Source organism: Pseudophryne corroboree, chromosome 8 (assembly GCF_028390025.1).
Source record: "Pseudophryne corroboree isolate aPseCor3 chromosome 8, aPseCor3.hap2, whole genome shotgun sequence".
Taxonomy (NCBI): Eukaryota; Metazoa; Chordata; class Amphibia; order Anura; family Myobatrachidae; genus Pseudophryne; species Pseudophryne corroboree.
The window spans coordinates 453849-473686 of NC_086451.1; the positions used below are offsets into that span (position 1 = coordinate 453849).

Sequence of the window (19838 nt, forward strand, 5' to 3'; positions counted from 1 at the left end):
ACAAAGGGTGGGAGGTGAGAGTGATGGGGAAGGAGGATTTAATGCAAAGGAAGATGCACATGATTGTATGGAATATTTGACCCAAAATTTTACCGCAAGGCCTGACATCAGTGACAATCCACTAGAAGATGCAGAACTCACGTTCTACACGGACGGTAGTTGTCACAGACAGTCAGACTCGGGAGACTTGTGTACTGGATACGCAGTCGTAGATGACCAAGACACCATAGAAGCGGAACCGCTAGGCCCACCTCACTCAGCCCAGGTTGCTGAACTGGTCGCCCTAACCAGAGCATGTGAATTGGCTAAGGGTAAGTCTGCCAATATCTACACCGATTCTAGATACGCGTTCGGGGTAGTACATGATTTCGGAGCGCTATGGCGTCTCAGAAATTTCATGACGGCAGCTGGTACACCGATAGCGCATGCAGCTCACATAAAAAGGCTTCTAACAGCGATACAGGAACCCGACAGAGTGGCTGTTATCAAATGTAAAGCACATACATATAGCCAAGACCCAGTATCCCTTGGTAACCGCCGAGCAGACGAAGCCGCAAAGCTTGCAGCTGCTACCCCCACACGGACAGACACCACACAGTTGATGGTATTTAATACCATCAACACACAGAAGTTGTGTGAGATGCAGAATTTGTGTTCCACACAGGAAAGAGCAGTCTGGAAGGCAAAGGGATATGGCCAGGAGTCCTCAGGGCTCTGGACGGATGGACATGGTAAACCAGTGGCCCCCAGGGCATACCTTCCATGTCTGGCTGAAGCAGCTCACGGGCTGACTCATCTAGGCAAGGAGGGGATGTGCAAATTGGTAAGAGCATACTGGTGCGCCCCAGGATTCTCCTCTCATGCGAGTAAAAGAGCAATGTCATGCCTTACCTGTCTGAGAAAGAATATTGGAAAAGCAATACCTACAGAACCATCCCATATCCCACCTGCCGGCGGCCCTTTCCAGGTAATACAAATTGACTTCATTCAATTACCCCCATGTAGAAATTTGAAATATGTACTTGTTTGTATAGATGTTTTCTCGAATTGGGTCGAAGCTTTTCCAGCAGCTACAAATACCGCTATGTTTACAGCTAAGAAAATTGTGCAGGAATTTGTATGTAGATATGGTATCCCTAGAATCATTGAAAGTGATAGGGGTACCCATTTTACAGGTGATGTCTTTCAAGGAATGTGTAAGTTGATGGGAATTGATAGCAAGCTGCACACTCCGTACCGTCCACAGGCGAGTGCGAAGGTCGAAAGAGTGAACAGCACTATTAAAAATAAATTGAGTAAAGTAATGGCAGAGACAGGATTGACGTGGCCAGAAGCTTTACCCATTGTTTTGTATAGCATCAGAACCACTCCCAGGTCCCCTCTTAATCTGTCTCCTTTTGAAATCTTGTTTGGTCGACAACCGCATGTCATGATTAACCCTCAGGATGATTTGAAATGTAACAATGAAGTAACTGTAAAGTACTTGATTAACATGAGTAAACAGTTGAGGAATCAAAATGATAATCTGAAGTTGGTGATTCCTGATTTACCAGATAGTAATTGTCATGACATTGAACCTGGGGATTATGTAATGATACGAAATTTTCTACGCTCAGGTTGTCTTATTGATAGATGGGAAGGACCATACCAGGTCTTATTGACTAGCACCACAGCATTGAAGGTTGCTGAGAGAGAGACTTGGGTCCATTCATCCCACTGCAAGAAGGTTGCTGATCCAGAGAAGTCCCGTGATAAGGAACAGACGGTAGAGGTTGTATCACTAGAGTGTCTGTTCCAGGAGGACTGAGGCGGCACCTGAGCCTTGAAGATCGAAAGCAGCTGTCGACTCCCCTCTCCCTTTTATTGTTTTTCTCCACTTCCCATCCCCTCTCCCTTAAAATTTCTTTTTCCCCCTTCTCATTCTTCTCTATTTCCTCCTCAAAGATGGACTTGCCCCAAAAGACTGTGATCCGGATTTTGATGTTAACCATGATGTTGACCAGAGCAGTCTGTTCCGGCGAGAGTACCATAGAGGTCGAGAGGGGTTCTGGAATGGGTTCCGATTATGATGATGGAGGCGTAGTTTTCCAAGATCAACCAAACCAACAAGCAAAGGCGAGTATCAGAAAACGATCCGATAGAAGAAATTGTGATGGATTGTTAGCTGAAGAAAATTGTATCTGTAGGCTCTGTGATAATCTGGTTGAAGATGGATGCATAAAGAAATGCCAATCTAGTTTTAATATCCATATAGACCGGCATCCATTGAGTGACTATCACTCCTTAGTGGGTAACGTGTTAAACCAAACAGATTGTTGGGTATGCTCTCAAGTACCTCAGGGTCACAGTAAATCAGGGCTAGTACCATTTCCTTTAACGTTAGGGGAGGTACTTGAGCTAAGTGGTGGGAGACCGGTGGATCGGAGGTTTAACATCTCCAGCCCTCCTAGTTTGAAGCTCCACCAATACCATGTGGATAGGTCCCTCATATGTTTTAACATCTCCAATCCCAGAAAACCGGGAAATTGGGAAGTGTCATGGAGCAACCTTACCATGACCTTCTCACACAGAGCAGATAGAATGCCTACAGATACAGAGCTCGTACGCCACATAGCCAGTAGAGGAAAATCTTTCCGGTATCGATATACCTTAGGAAATAGGATTACTAGAGTTGGAGAGGTATCACCAGGATACTGTGCACATATCGTACAAACCGATACGTGCATTAGGCAGATGGAAGAATTAGGGTCAGGAGATTTCACCTGGAAGGTTTGTAACATGGTCATGTCCTTCTCCGTCCCATATGTTCTCCCCGATGATGCATATTTCATATGCGGGAGAAAGGCGTACAAGTGGCTTGCCCCAAACTCTGAAGGATTGTGTTATATTGGAAAAGTATTGCCTGAAGTGATGACTGTTACACATGACAAAATGAAGGACATACACCGTGGTGCCCAAGCTCCTTATACTCACACTCATTACGAGCACCGAGTTAAAAGACAACTGTCAGAAAGGTTAGAGCATCCGGCCTCTGATCTTATCCATGAATCCACCGGGATTCAGGTTCTGGTAGCGTTAGATTTCACTCGCACCGCTCGAGGTGTGATGAATTATAGATACATTTCCGCACTCGCCAATTTGTTAGATAATATCACTGAAATGTATGATGACACGTTTAGATACACTGGAAGAGAACTTCAAGCTTACAAAACAGAACTAGTTCAGCATAGGATGGTTCTTAATTATCTTACAGCAGTAACAGGCGGATATTGTGTTACATTGGCAACACAGTACGGCATAAAGTGTTGCACGTATATCACAAATAGCACCGAGGATCCGGTAGAGGTCATAGACCAAAAGATGGACGATATTCTGCAATTAAAGTGGGAATTTCGTCGAAAACACAATCTCACCCTTGCTGCTGTAGGTAATGAGCTGACTGGTTGGGTGTCATGGTTGAACCCGCGAAATTGGTTCTCCGGTTTAGGAGACTGGGCTCAAGGAGTCATAATGGATGTTGGAAAGTTTCTACTATGTATCTTGGGTGTCGTTATATCGATTGGATTGATATTTAGATGCGGGCAGGCTTTAATGAGGTGCAAACAAAGTACAAAAGTGATGAGCTTGAGGAGTGAGGAAACTGTAATTAACCTGGATTTGATTTATGACCCAATGATAGAAACCAGAATGTGATGAAAATGCGATTATACGGTCCGTTTCTTTCACCTATTTTTTCTGCTTTTCTCCAAGATACAAAGACCCCCTTGGACGAGGAAGCTGACGAGACGAGATGTATACAGACAACGGATTGACCAAAGAAGAAGATTTGACAACTTTAAATATGGACACTTGATGAACTTTGCCATGGATCCCCAGTTTCCGTAGTATTTTTAAACTCACGCTAGCCCAACATTTTTTGTAAATCTGATGGCTCAGACAAAGCTATTTGCTCATGCCCAAGGAGCAATACAGCGCAAAGAAGACGACTCTCAACAGATACCGAAAACAACTTCGACGACAGATGTACATTTCCCTGACATAGAATATCATTGCATTTTTCGTAAATGTTCTTTATCTTCATCTCTACAACCCCCAGGTAACGACACACATAGACGATAGGGAATACAGGCACAGATAGCAGCAACCACAGACCTCCCCCATTCATGTATCATCAACTAAAATGTGCATCCCCATTTTTGTTACAACCACAGCCGAAATGAGCTCGGTAGAGTTTGACAGCCCATCCACAGACCTGTACCACAGGATAAGAAGGAATTCAAATGTATACTTCGCAATACCTCGAAGCTTGATTTACCACACGTACGGCACGATGATACATGACCCTCCAAACATGGGCTCATACACACATGCTTCTACTTTCTCACTAGGTCATACCCTCTTCACACCTACTCCACTCTTCTCCCCTACCCAACCATGGAAATCAATTAACCCCTGACTTACATTTTTCTCCTTAAATGTTTTGTGGCAGTTATTATTGACTGCCAAAGGGTGGACTGTCAAAGTCAGAAAAATGTCTCAATGCACGTTGCCATATTTGCACCGCACACTGGTCCGCGCTGCGCGTGCGTACGCTCTCCCGTGGAAGCGCATACCCGCAATAGCGTGCACACGCAGGCGCGGTATGCGTATTTACGGTAGAGTTTATGTGGTCGTAGCGTGCGACTCATTCGTTACATATTTTCACAATTAATGTAGTTTATAGATCATGGTCCCTTTGATAGATTCTGAAAGTTTGGTTAAAATACAACGTCCCAGAGCTGAGGAATCCCTCTTTATATCGTACGAAGGGTCTAACAGGAATCATACAGCAGTGTTTGGTACCCATCGGAAGAGTATTTAATTAGCAATATTCCGGTGTTGGTTTGGAGCGTATTAATCGCTCGTGCGAATAGTTATGGACATAAGAAGTTTATGTCCATTTCTATTATTTACCCATACTCAGGTATGCGGCGGGAAACCCAGTTTCCCACCCACCTGAGCTGTTGGAAATCGTCACAGCCCACCTGTATGAATCACCCTATGACCTTTTGTTATGATGCAGGGCCGAATTCCTTCGGCCAATGGACAATGGGATTGTAGGACCAGGAGATTGCATTGTGTGTGGGGCATAAATAGGCAGGCCGACCACATCCAGCTCTCACTCTCTCATCAACGGTTATCTGCTGATAGCCGGGAGCTGGATATCGAGGCGCAGGCGATCATACCCTTTGTGCGTAAGTTTCTCTCCGTAATCATTGTCTTTCTGTGAGCCAATTTCTCTCTCTCTCTCTATCTCTCTCTCTCCTCTTTTCTCTTATATCTCTCATAGTATTATAGTATTGTACTGTATTGCATTTAGGTCAGTGTAGTATTGTCTTTTTGTATTTATTGTTTAGTTCTGTGGTTAGGAAAGTCTCTGTTATATTGTAGTGTATCATTTGTACTGTTATCCCCTTTTACAAGTATATTAGATATAATACAGTTAATAGGCTTTGGAACCTAAACCAGTATCTGTGCATTTTCTATAGTGTTAAGTGTTCACTTGAGCGTCGGTGACGCTCAAGCAGCTTTGTAGTTAGTCAGGTTACACAAGGTTGCACTTACACCCTGTACTCACATTAAGGTATTCAGTGTATTTCATTGGTATAAGGTTTTAACATAAAGGTATAGTGTTGTGAGCGTCTGCATCGCTGGTGACCTCCTCGTGGTCTCGAGCGTACGCTACGCTACAGCGAATCATTCCCCTAGACATAGCCAATAACGTGTCCTGTGATCACTGGGCCGTGAGCGAACGTGACGCTTGAGCGTCTCGCCTACGGCTGAGCGATCGCTACGCCAATAGCGTACCATTACGGTACTTCTTAAGTAAACAGCGTACAGTGTTCTTAGCTTCATAAAGGGTTGTTTATACGACAAGGAATTTAGCATTGTCAATAGCAAAGTTACTTGGCGCAGTCGCAGTGCGAACATTGCGCATGCGTACTAAGCGGATTTTCATTGCGATGCGATGAAAAATACCGAGCGAACAACTCGGAATGAGGGCCTATGTTTGGAGAGAAAAAACTACCAGTAGCTTTTCCTCCATCTGAAGAGTTAAATGAAGTGTGTGAAGAAGCATGGGCTTCCCCCGATAAGAAACTGGTAATTTCTAAGAGGTTACTAATGGCGAGAGGTTACTAATGGCGTACCCTTTCCCGCCAGAGGATAGGTCACGCTGGGAAACATCCCCTAGGGTGGATAAAGCGCTTACACGCTTGTCAAAGAAGGTGGCACTACCGTCTCCGGATACGGCCGCCCTGAAGGAATCTGCTGATAGAAAGCAGGACTCGGCAGTGGACAGGAGATGCAGATTCCAAACGACACATGGAAGTTCTGCCTTATAAGGGTGAGGAGTTGTTCGGGGATGGTCTCTCGGACCTCGTTTCCACAGCAACAGCTGGGAAGTCTACATTTTTACCCCATGTTCCCTCACAACCAAAGAAAGCACCGTATTATCAGGTACAGTCCTTTCGGCCCAATAGGGGCAAGCGGGTTAAAGGCGCGTCCTTTCTGCCCAGAGGCAGAGGTAGGGGAAAGAAGCTGCAGCATACAGCCAGTTCCCAGGAGCAAAAGTCCTCCCCCGCTTCCTCTAAGTCCACAGCATGACGCTGGGGCTTCACAGGCGGAGCCAGGTACGGTGGGGGCCCGTCTCAAATTTTTCAGCAATCAGTGGGCGCGCTCACGGGTGGATCCCTGGATTTTTCAGATAGTATCTCAGGGGTACAAGCTGGAATTCGAGACGTCTCCCCCACGCCGTTTCCTCAAATCTGCCTTGCCAACCACTCCCTCAGGCAGGGAGGCAGTGTTACAGGCAATTCACAAGCTGTATTCACAACAGGTGATAGTAAAGGTACCCCTACTTCAACAAGGACGGGGTTACTATTCCACAATGTTTGTGGTACCGAAACCGGACGGTTCGGTGAGACCCATTTTAAATTTGAAATCCTTGAACACATATATAAAAAAATTCAAGTTCAGGATGGAATCGCTCAGGGCGGTTATTGCAAGCCTGGACGAGGGGGATTACATGGTCTCCCTGGACATCAAGGATGCTTACCTGCATGTCCCCATTTACCCTCCTCACCAGGAGTACCTCAGATTTGTGGTACAGGATTGTCATTACCAATTCCAGACGTTGCCGTTTGGTCTATCCACGGCTCCGAGGGTCTTTACCAAGGTAATGGCCGAAATGATGATACTCCTTCGAAAGAAGGGTGTTTTAATTATCCCGTACTTGGACGATCTCCTGATAAAGGCGAGGTCCAGAGAGCAGTTGTTGGTCGGGGTAGCACTATCTCGGGAGGTGCTACTACAGCACGGCTGGATTCTAAACATTCCAAAGTCACAGCTGGTCCCTACGACACGTCTACTGTTCCTGGGGATGATTCTGGACACAGAACAGAAAAAAGTGTTTCTCCCGGAGGAGAAGGCCAAGGAGCTGTCATCTCTAGTCAGAGACCTCCTAAAACCAAAACAGGTGTCGGTGCATCACTGCACGCGGATCCTGGGAAAGATGGTAGCTTCCTACGAAGCGATTCCATTCGGCAGGTTTCATGCAAGAACCTTTCAGTGGGACCTGCTGGACAAGTGGTCCGGATCGCATCTTCAGATGCATCGGCTGATAACCCTGTCTCCAAGGACAAGGGTGTCTCTGCTGTGGTGGCTGCAGAGTGCTCATCTTCAAGAGGGCCGCAGATTCGGCATACAGGACTGGGTCCTGGTGACCACGGATGCCAGCCTTCGAGGCTGGGGGGCAGTAACACAGGGAAGAAACTTCCAAGGACTATGGTCAAGTCAGGAGACTTCCTTGCACATAAATATTCTGGAACTGAGGGCCATTTACATTCATCCAGAAGTCTTTCAAATGATTGTAAACCGTTGGAAAAGGCCACAGGTGGACATGATGGCGTCCCGCCTAAACAAAAAGCTAGAAAAATATTGCGCCAGGTCGAGAGACCCGCAGGCGATAGCTGTGGACGCTCTAGTGACACCGTGGGTGTACCGGTTGGTTTATGTGTTCCCTCCTCTTCCTCTCATACCAAAGGTACTGAGGATAATAAGGAGAAGAGGAGTAAGAACTATACTCATTGTTCCGGAACTTCAAGAAATGTTGTCAGAGGACCCATGGCCTCTACCGCTCAGACAAGACCTGCTGCAGCAGGGGCCCTGTCTGTTCCAAGACTTACCGCGGCTGCGTTTGACGGCATGGCGGTTGAACACCGGATCCTGAAGGAAAAGGGCATTCCGGAGGAAGTCATTCCTACGCTGATTAAAGCTAGGAAAGAAGTTACCGCAAACCATTATCACCGCATATGGCGAAAATATGTTGCGTGGTGTGAGGCCAGGAAGGCCCCAACGGAGGAATTTCAGCTGGGCCGTTTCCTGCACTTCCTACAGTCAGGGGTGACTATGGGCCTTAAATTGGGTTCCATTAAGGTCCAGATTTCGGCTCTATCGATTTTCTTCCAGAGAGAACTGGCTTCACTACCTGAAGTTCAGACTTTTGTTAAGGGAGTGCTTCATATTCAGCCCCCTTTTGTGCCTCCAGTGGCACCTTGGGATCTCAACGTGGTGTTGGATTTCCTAAAGTCACATTGGTTTGAGCCACTGAAAACCGTGGATTTGAAATATCTCACGTGGAAAGTGGTCATGCTGTTGGCCTTGGCTTCGGCCAGGCGTGTATCAGAATTGGCGGCTTTGTCATGTAAAAGCCCTTATCTGATTTTCCATATGGATAGGGCAGAATTGAGGACTCGTCCCCAGTTTCTCCCCAAAGTGGTATCAGCTTTTCAGCTGAACCAACCTATCGTGGTGCCTGCGGCTACAAATGACTTGGAGGCTTCCAAGTTGTTGGACGTAGTCAGGGCCCTGAAAATCTATGTTTCCAGGACAGCTGGAGTCAGAAAGACTGACTCGCTCTTTATCCTGTATGCGCCCAACAAGTTGGGTGCACCTGCTTCAAAGCAGACTATTGCTCGCTGGATCTGTAGTACGATTCAGCTTGCACATTCTGCGGCTGGACTGCCGCATCCTAAATCAGTAAAAGCCCATTCCACGAGGAAGGTGGGCTCTTCTTGGGCGGCTGCCCGAGGGGTCTCGGCTCTTTAACTTTGCCGAGCAGCTACTTGGTCGGGGTCAAACACGTTTGCTAAATTCTACAAGTTTGACACCCTGGCTGAGGAGGACCTAGAGTTTGCCCATTCGGTGCTGCAGAGTCATCCGCACTCTCCCGCCCGTTTGGGAGCTTTGGTATAATCCCCATGGTCCTTACGGAGTCCCCAGCATCCACTAGGACGTTAGAGAAAATAAGAATTTACTCACCGGTAATTCTATTTCTCGTAGTCCGTAGTGGATGCTGGGCGCCCATCCCAAGTGCGGATTGTCTGCAATACTTGTATATAGTTATTGCTTAACTAAAGGGTTATTGTTGAGCCATCTGTTGAGAGGCTCAGTTATTTTTTCATACTGTTAACTGGGTATAGTATCACGAGTTATACGGTGTGATTGGTGTGGCTGGTATGAGTCTTACCCGGGATTCAAAATCCTTCCTTATTGTGTCAGCTCTTCCGGGCACAGTATCCTAACTGAGGTCTGGAGGAGGGTCATAGTGGGAGGAGCCAGTGCACACCAGTAGTCTAAAGCTTTCTTTATAGTTGTGCCCAGTCTACTGCGGAGCCGCTAATCCCCATGGTCCTTACGGAGTCCCCAGCATCCACTGCGGACTACGAGAAATAGAATTACCGCTGAGTAAATTCTTATTTTATGTAGCGAGTAGTGATATTTACGTAGCGAGTAATGATATTTACGTAGAGAGTAATGATATTAACGTAGCGAGTAGTGATGTTTATGTGGCGAGTAGTGATCTGTACGTAGTGAGTAGTGATGTTTATGTAGCAGGTGGTGATATTTACATAGCGAGTAGTGATCTGTACATAGTGAGTAGTGATATTTACGTAGCGAGTAGTGATATTTACATAGTGAGTAGTGATGTTTATGTAGCAGGTGGTGATATTTACATAGCGAGTAGACTGGCTCTCTCTCAGGTCACACCCTCCGTTCTCTGTCATCATGTGACCACTGAGAGGTCGATGACTGACTGGCTCTCACTCAGGTCAGGTCACACCCTCCTTTCTCTGTCATGTGACCACTGAGAGGTCGATGACTGACTGGCTCTCGCTCAGATCAGGTCACACCCTCCTTTCTCTGTCATTATGTGACCACTGAGAGGTCGATGACTGACTGGCTCTCACTCAGGTCACACGCTCCTTTCTCTGTCATCATGTGACCACTGAGAGGTCGATGACTGACTGGCTCTCACTCAGGTCAGGTCACACCCTCCTTTCTCTGTTATGTGACCACTGAGAGGTCGATGACTGACTGGCTCTCACTCAGGTCACACCCTCCTTTCTCTGTGATCATGTGACCACTGAGTGGTCGATGACTGACTGGCTTTCACTCAGGTCACATGCTCCTTTCTCTGTCATCATGTGACCACTGAGTGGTCGATGACTGACTGGCTTTCAATCAGATCAGGTCACACGCTCCTTTCTCTGTCATCATGTGACCACTGAGAGGTCAATGACTGACTGGCTCTCACATACATATGGGCACCATTAGTTATCCACAAGCATGGTGTAAGAGAGTCAGCTTTGTGTTACAGGGGTACAAAACTTTGAATTATTATATGAGGGACTTGCCGCCATATGTAATGTGACTGTTATAAAGCACGTAGCATCTGGAAAGCAGGCTGCACCTCTCCAGCCTCTGCTCTGGAACCAGCACACACCGTCCCAGGACGTCTCATGGAGACAGTGAGAGCGCAGAGCGTCTCCTGGAAACCTGGCCAGTAATTCCGCGCTCGCAGACAGAGAGAGCATTTACAGATACCCCTGAGGATTTCCGTTCTCCTGCTCTCAGCCTGGCAGTAGCAGCAGTAAATACTGGAAGGGAGGGGATGGGAGGTGGAATGTAGAGCTGAACGGGGACTCTGAAACCTACCGCCGACCCAGGGACGCAGCCGAGCCCGTGGATGTAGCTGCATAGTCCTGGTGAGTATCCAGTGGCGATAACTGATTGTCTATGTACTAAGATGAAGTGCCAGCCAATCAGCTGCCATGTTACAGGCTGGGTTTATAACATTAACATTAGGTGCTGATTGGCTGATACTTTATCTCCATACAGGGCTTAGTAAATAGACCCCTGATGTTGCCAGGGATTGCACTTGATTACGGAGTGTATGCTGATGCGATAAAGAACATCGGCCCAAATGTATGAAGCCTTAACAAGAGAGAAAGTGATAAGTAACCAGCCAATCAGCCCCTAACTGTCATGTCACAGGCTGTATTCGAAAAATGACAGGAGCTGATTGGCTGGTACTTTATCTCTTGTTAAAGCTTCATACATTTGGGCCATAATTTGTAACATGTCTTAATTCTTCTATATATAATATTACCCGGCGAGTTGCCTGTGAGTGTAGTATATGCGCTGAGCAGCGCGCTGTGTAGGTGTACGGATGGGTGCAGAGCGGGGTATGTGCGTTATAAGATGGGATGTGTACTGCGCCTCTGCCTGCAGCGTGCACAGGGTGCGTCCAGTCACACAGAATAAGAGGATATAGTGATTAGAGGACGGTCAGTGTCCTGTATATATTCTGCCACATCCACTTACATCTTATCTATGTGAGATTACTGTAAATCCCGTAATAGTTGTCCGAGGATGACATTTCCCCTTGGTCTGATTACTGTAATAGGATTGCAGTGGCTTGTCATGTGACTGGCAGTAGGGGGGGGCGGTGTAACGGCGCTGTGCCCCTGCAGTATACGTTCTAGCTACAGTGTATCTGCAGTGCATGGAACTAAGGGCCCCGGGCCCCATGCCTCCCACAGAATTCCCCCTCCATCTACAGCTATGTGCACCGCCATCCTGGACTGACATGCCAGGAACCAAGGGGCGTACAGTCCCCGGGCACAGCTCAGAGAGAGCTCTCACATTCAGTGCTAGCACATAGCGCCCCCAACAGGCTGGGGCAGTGCAGGGACCCCGTCCTATTCTGTGGGAATCTGTGGGAAGAGCTGGGGACAGGCCAGTGTAGGGTGGCACTAAGCATGGAGCACTCACAGTGATAGCCCCGACCTCCTCAGCTGCTGCCCGCTCCGTCATATCACTGTGCCCAGTGTGAGCCAGACTCAGTGAGTGTGAGTGTAAAGACTCACGGTGTCGGCAAGAGCTCTCTCAGCTGTGACGCTGTCTGCTAAATCACGTGGTAAACTCTTCCTAATTATTGGGGTACTGTCCTCTGGCTGGTGGTCCCTCACCCCGGGGTGTAATTATGTGACCGGCGGTCTCGTCACAATACCAGTAGCTACACCCCGGTGCTCACCCCCTGCCAGTGCTGCCGCTTTCCCTCCTTCCTCGTTACCCTCTGCTACAGCGCAGGTATATATTATATATACTTGCCTAGCAGGGCCGGTTCTTGCCCTTTTGGCGCCCCGGGCAGGAAATAGGGGCGTGGCTTCATACAGGGGGTGTGGCCAGTTATTCCCCCTGTACAGTAGAGTAGCACCGCTGGAAAAAATAAAAATAAAAAAATGAATACTTACTATCCTCGCTCCCGACCGCTGCAGACCTCCGCCGGCGCCGTTCCTCTCCTCGGATCTGGCATAGACAGACACTAGAGGTTAATTATGACCCCTAGCGTCTGTGTCAGTCCCACAATGCTGTGCGGTGCGCGATGACGTCATTGCGCACCGTACAACAAAGGTCCTCTCCACGAAGGGAAACTAGACGCGTAGCATCTAGTTCCCTTCACAACGGGGAACAAGCGGAACCAGCGGGGGACACAGCAGTAGCGGATCTTGCCATGGTGCGGTGCCCTCCGGAAGGCGGCACCCCGGGCAAAAGTCCTGCTTGCCCATGGCGAGATCTGCTACTGTTACCTAGCATAAATGTTGTGTACGAAAAGAGGCTTCTACTAAGGTGAAAGTATTGTGAGAGATCCGGGATGTTCTCTGTTACCATCACAAAAGAGACATGGATCCATCTTGTGTCGGACTACCAGGCATGTCCAAACTGCGGCCCTCCAGCTGTTGTGAAACTACATATCCCAGCATGCCCTGACACAGTTTTGCGGTCAGAGAATGCTAAAGCTGTGTCAGGGCATGCTGGGATGTGTAGTTTCTCAGCAGCTGGAGGGCCGCAGTTTGGACATGCCCACTAGAGGAAGTTTTTTCCCACAGGCGATAAGTGCCCTCAATAGTAATATTTATCTGGTGGTGACGTCTATGTTCTCGTATCTTTCATGTCCTTATTGTTATGTTCTCTGCTCATGTCCAGAATGTAGTTGCTTGTTACTTGTGAACATCCATGACAATAAAGGAATTATTATTATTATTATTATTATATACAGAGCGAGACCGGGCTACATTGGCTCTCGGAGCTGTGTGACGGGCAGAGGCGACTGTGCCCAGTGAGCCAGGCTGAGGTTACATGAAAGTGGCGCCTTAGGTCGATATTAAATTGATCTAAATTGATTTGGTTTCATTTAAGAATGAATATATATATATATAAATAACGTTAGTAATTGTGCGTTTTATCCCCAGGTCACAGCATAGAGTTACAGCGATTAGAATCGCCCCTTAGTGTTGCTGGTAATAAAAGCGCTTTGTGGCGATGATGACACCAGCAACACTTTCTGATTGGCTGTTTGTGTAATGACCCCCAGCTGCCTTGCGGCTGCATTATAGCGCGTTGCATTGCTCGTCATTTGCAGGAGTGACGGCTGCAGAGGAGTTAGTAAATAATGACATTTCATGGACATTCCCGGCACTATTCTCTCCTCTCTCTATTACAGTATAATGATGTCACTGTACAGCCGCATCTCCCAGCGTTTCTTCCTCCATACAGCGCTGCTCATTTCGTGTTCTAGGTGCCCCCTAATCCTTAGCTCCCTAGACAGCTGGCTTGGGTTGCCTGGTGGTAACACCGCCCCTGTTTTATAAAGACATGAGGGGGGAAGGGGGTTATTCTGATCCGGCACAGCCAGGGCCATAGTAACGTATATGCACACTGGGCAGCTGCCCAAGGCGCCATGATTCTAGGGGCTTTCGAGCAGGGGCAGGCTGGGCCGGGGCACCTGTGCCTCCATGGCTTCTTGGGAGGGAGGTATAGAATGCTGACCAGCCACTCTGATTGTGAGTTACACATGGTGCAGCATCCTCTCCCTGCCTCCCAGCCTGCGACCAGTCAGTGAATGCTGATTGGTGGATGGCTGGAGATATACTCCAATCAGAGTGCAGCATCCTCTCCCTGCCAGCAGCCAGTCAGTGGCTATCAGCTTCCTGATTGGCAGGTGGCCTGGAGCTATCCACCAATCAGAGTGCTGACAGCCAGTCACTGTATGGAAGCATGCGGAGAGTCCTCAGTGAATGGCTGGATGAGGGCCCAGTGCATTGTGTTACCCGGGGCCTACATTGCTGATAAGCCAGCCCTGGGCACAGCTGCATCTTTATGCTATAGCAGCGGACAATCCTGCTCCACCGAGCCGCCCACTCACAGCGACGCAAATCCGTCTCCACGCAACTACGCACCGTGGAACCTTGCAGCACCCTATGACTGGCGCAGTTTCTCCATCTGACCATGGTGGCCTGCGTCATTACATACAGCTACTGCCGGTGACAGGCCCCTGTTACCTGCCAGGGACACCCGCTGCACCCAAGACTTAAATAGGCGGACACTTGTGTGCGACACCGCCTTCTGCGTCCACCTCTGAGCCCCGCCCACAATCTCACTGTATTATATAGAAGAGGGCATACATATATTAGATCACGGGCGTATGGTTATGTGACATATATTAGTGTCACTCGCTCATTATGATAGGCCCCTCCCCTCACTGTATTATATAGAAGAGGGCATATATATATTCATGCCACCGTTGTACTGTTATATGACATATATTAGTGTCACTCGCTCATTATAATAGGCCCCTCTCCTCACTGTATTATATAGAAGAGGGCATATACATATTCATGCCACCGTTGTACTATTATATGACATATATTAGTGTCACTCGCTCATTATAATAGGCCCCTCCCCTCACTGTATTATATAGAAGAGGGCATATATATATTCATGCAACCGTTGTATTGTTATATGACATATGTTGGTGTCACTGGCTCAGTATAATAGGCCCCTCCCCTCACTGTATTATATAGAAGAGGGCATACATATATTAGATCACGGGCGTATGGTTATGTGACATATATTAGTGTCACTCGCTCAGTATAATAGACCCCTCCCCTCACTGTATTATATAGAAGAGGGCATATACATATTCATGCCACCGTTGTACTATTATATGACATATATTAGTGTCACTTGCTCATTATAATAGGCCCCTCCCCTCACTGTATTATATAGAAGAGGGCATATACATATTCATGCCACCGTTGTACTATTATATGACATATATTAGTGTCACTCGCTCATTATAATAGGCCCCTCCCCTCACTGTATTATATAGAAGAGGGCATATATATTCATGTCACCGTTGTACTATTATATGACATATGTTGGCGTCACTGGCTCAGTATAATAGGCCCCTCCCCTCACTGTATTATATAGAACAGGGCATATATATATTCATGTCACCGTTGTACTGTTATATGACATATATTAGTGTCACTGGCTCAGTATAATAGGCCCCTCCCCTCACTGTATTATATAGAAGAGGGCATATATATATTCATGTCACCGTTGTACTGTTATATGACATATGTTGCTGTCACTCGCTCATTATAATAGGCCCCTCCCCTCACTGTATTATATAGAAGAGGGCATACATATATATATTCATGTCACCGTTGTACTGTTATATGACATATATTAGTGTCACTGGCTCAGTATAATAGGCCCCTCCCCTCACTGTATTATATAGAACAGGGCATATATATATATTCATGTCACCGTTGTACTGTTATATGACATATATTAGTGTCACTGGCTCAGTATAATAGGCCCCTCCCCTCACTGTATTATATAGAACAGGGCATACATATATATTCATGTCACCGTTGTACTGTTATATGACATATGTTGGCGTCACTGGCTCATTATAATAGGCCCCTCCCCTCACTGTATTATATAGAAGAGGGCATACATATATATTCATGTCACCGTTGTACTATTATATGACATATATTAGTGTCACTGGCTCAGTATAATAGGCCCCTCCCCTCACTGTATTATATAGAAGAGGGCATATATATATATTCGTGTCACCGTTGTACTGTTATATGACATATGTTGGCGTCACTGGCTCATTATAATAGGCCCCTCCCCTCACTGTATTATATAGAAGAGGGCATACATATATATATTCATGTCACCGTTGTACTGTTATATGACATATGTTGGCGTCACTGGCTCAGTATAATAGGCCGCCTGATTCCCTGTCTGATAGAACAGGCTCTAATATTCCAGCAGTAACACCGTGACTGGAGTTTCTGACGTTACGTTGTATATACACAGGAAGAATGTGATGTTGGGTTTCTTCTCCCCCTGAGATGTCTGTCAGTGTCTTTCTCTTCCAGTTATATTCATCAGTGAGTCCACTACATGTCTGCTAGTAGATACCTCATGTCAGTGCCTCATGCGTACCTCAGCCTCTGAATGTGGTTGTTTCTCTTGCAGGAGCCAGACCCAAGAGGCTGCACCGGAGCAGCATGGACAGCTTAGACTTCATCAAGTTTCCTTCAGAAAAGGTGAGAAGCCACGGCTATGTCACATGACCTCTGTGGCCATAGAAATACCACGGCTATGTCACATGACCTCTGTGGCCATAGAAATACCATGGCTATGTCACATGACCACTGTGGCCACAGAAATACCACGGCTATGTCACATGACCTCTGTGGCCACAGGAATACCGTGGCTATGTCACATGACCTCAGTGGCCACAGGATTACCACGGCCATGTCACATGACCTCTGTGTCCACAGGAATACCACGGCCATGTCACATGACCTCTGTGGCCACAGGAATACCATGGCCATGTCACATGACCTCTGTGGCCACAGGAATACCACGGCCATGTCACATGACCTCTGTGGCCACAGGAATACCAGGGCCATGTCACATGACCTCTGTGGCCACAAGAATACCACGGTCATGTCACATGACCTCTGTGGCCACAGGAATACCACGCCCATGTCACATGACCTCTGTGTTCACAGGAATACCACGCCCATGTCACATGACCTCTGTGTCCACAGGAATACCATGGCCATGTCACATGACCTCTGTGGCCACAGGAATACCATGGTCATGTCACATGACCTCTGTGGCCACAGGAATACCACGCCCATGTCACATGACCTCTGTGTTCACAGGAATACCACACCCATGTCACATGACCTCTATGGCCACAGGAATACCACGCCCATGTCGCATGACCTCTATGGCCACAGGAATACCACGCCCATGTCACATGACCTCTGTGTCTACAGGAATACCATTGTCATGTCACATGACCTCTGTGGCCACAGGAATACCACGCCCATGTCGCATGACCTCTATGGCCACAGGAATACCACACCCATGTCACATGACCTCTATGGCCACAGGAATACCACGGCCATGTCACATGACCTCTGTGGCCACAGGAATACCACGCCCATGTAACATGACCTCTGTGTCCACAGGAATAACATTGTCATGTCACATGACCTCTATGGCCACAGGAATACCACGGCCATGTCACATGACCTCTGTGGCCACAGTCTGTAGGCCGTGTTATTGCATTGTGTGGCCAGATGTAAGTGAGCACTGAGAGGACTTTATTCTGCATTTATTGTGCCTTATAGACCCGAAATGGAGACAGTCACCACACGCCAGGTGTAAGGAAGGACTTTACTGCCAACGCCGCGAGAGGCGGGAAATACAAAGAGCATCACTTTCCTGCGGACACAAGGGCTCAGGACGCTGGCGCGGTGCACACGATGGAGGTCAGGGTGCAGATGCCTCACCTGGTAAGGAACACATCGGGCCAGATGTACTAAGCTTGAAAAGTGATAAATATCACAGTGATAAAGCACCAGCCAATCGGCTCCTAACTGTCATTTTTCAAACATAGCCTGTGACATGACAGTTAGGAGCCGATTGGTTGGTGCTTTATCACAGTGATATTTATCACTTTTCAGGCTTAGTACATCTCCCCCATCATGTGGTACACACTGTCATTGGCGTTATCAATTACTTGCAGTAAAGGAGACGTAGGTCAGTACGCACCATCCCAGACACGCTGGGCCTCATCCAGTGCTGGGGGCGCTGCGCAGATTGCTGCGTTACTGTGCGGAGCACAGCTGGGAACGTGGTCAGGTGCAGCCAGGCATGCTATGGGAGACTAGACACCGCAGTAATAGCGAGAGCGTTGTTGTCCCGTTATCAGTTACTGTGACAGACACATGACAGCTACAGAGGACTCCTGGTTCCCGAGCTCCCATTGCAGTATTCAGGGGTATAACCAGCAGCTGCACTCTGGGGATGGGGGTTTCCTGTGTAGCAGTGACATTGCACTGCCCCGGCCTTCACCCGTGTGCCCAGGGGTAGTGCCAGTCACATGACAGCTCCAGCCCTTGGAGCGTTAGCAGCTATGACACTGCTGCATACTGCTGGGCACACGCCTGATGTACGACAAGGAGATTACACTCCAGCTCTGACAGCGCTCAGGGGTGATCTGGCTGGGGCCACGCTGCCGGAGCCTCACACAGAGCACACGGATCCGTACATGCCAAGAGCGCATGAGATAAGCAGATCTTTCCTATTGTAGCAGTAGAGGAATTCAGAGAGTGACACGTCTGAGACATGGCACGGGTGGCACAGTGGCAAGCATCGCTGCCTCACAGAGATTACAATCGGGTTATCTGTGTGGCGTTTGTATGTTTTCTCCATGTTGGTGTGGGCTTTCTTCAAACTACCAAACACATGCTGATAGGTTAATGTTGTCCACGGAGAATATAGGGGCAGTGATGGCAGGGCCACTTATGGTAGTACTGACAGCGCAAGTTCTGCATGAGGGAAAATATGCGCTGTGGATGGATTCGATGTCTGGGGCTCGGCGCTCGCAGAACTGAATCTAACCATAGACGCCAGTGGTTCCCATACTGTGTGCCGCAGTACCCTGGGGTTCCTCAGGTCGGTAGTCCAGGACCAATTCAAGCTATTTATGGTCAATGTGATGGGTAAAACCAGCCCTGGTGGCTGCTAATCCTACAACAAACAGCAGCACATCCTGTCCTCGCCACACACCTGACCCTACGGGTGACGTATACACACAATTTCCTTATTTTTATATTTTTTCTACATTTCTCAATAAGAAACTTTTGGCCTAGGGAAGCCGTGAAAAAAATTCTGATCCTCTAGGGCACCGTGATTCCAAACAGTTTGGGAACCCCTGGGTTAAACATTAAATGTATTATGTGCTGCACAATAGGTTGGAGCTGTATAAAGAATAATAATAATAATAATAATAATAATAATAATAATGTATCTTGCTTACCGATGGGGTATGATGTGCTGGTCTTTCTGTGGGTATCCTGCTTACTGATGGTGTATAATGTGCTGGTCTTTCTGTGGGTATCCTGCTTACTGATGGTGTATAATGTGCTGATCATATTGTGGGTGTCCTGCTTATTGATGGAGTATGATGTGCTGATCATATTGTGGGTGTCCTGCTTATTGATGGAGTATGATGTGCTGGTCATTTTGTGGGGTTTGTGCTCATTGATGGAGTATGATGTGCTGGT

The 19838-nt window shown here is 47.6% G+C and overlaps 1 protein-coding gene across 6 annotated transcripts in view; it reads left to right on the forward strand.

Moving 5' to 3' along the window:
* The window catches only part of GPSM1 (G protein signaling modulator 1), a 585152-nt gene that overhangs the window by 388641 nt on the left and 176673 nt on the right, over positions 1-19838 (forward strand). For all 6 annotated transcript variants that reach the window (XM_063935808.1, XM_063935811.1, XM_063935807.1 and 3 more), the window contains exons 10-11: positions 16726-16796; positions 17898-18062. In XM_063935808.1, coding sequence (XP_063791878.1) covers positions 16726-16796; positions 17898-18062 — 236 coding nt within the window. The remainder of the gene's footprint in view (positions 1-16725; positions 16797-17897; positions 18063-19838) is intronic.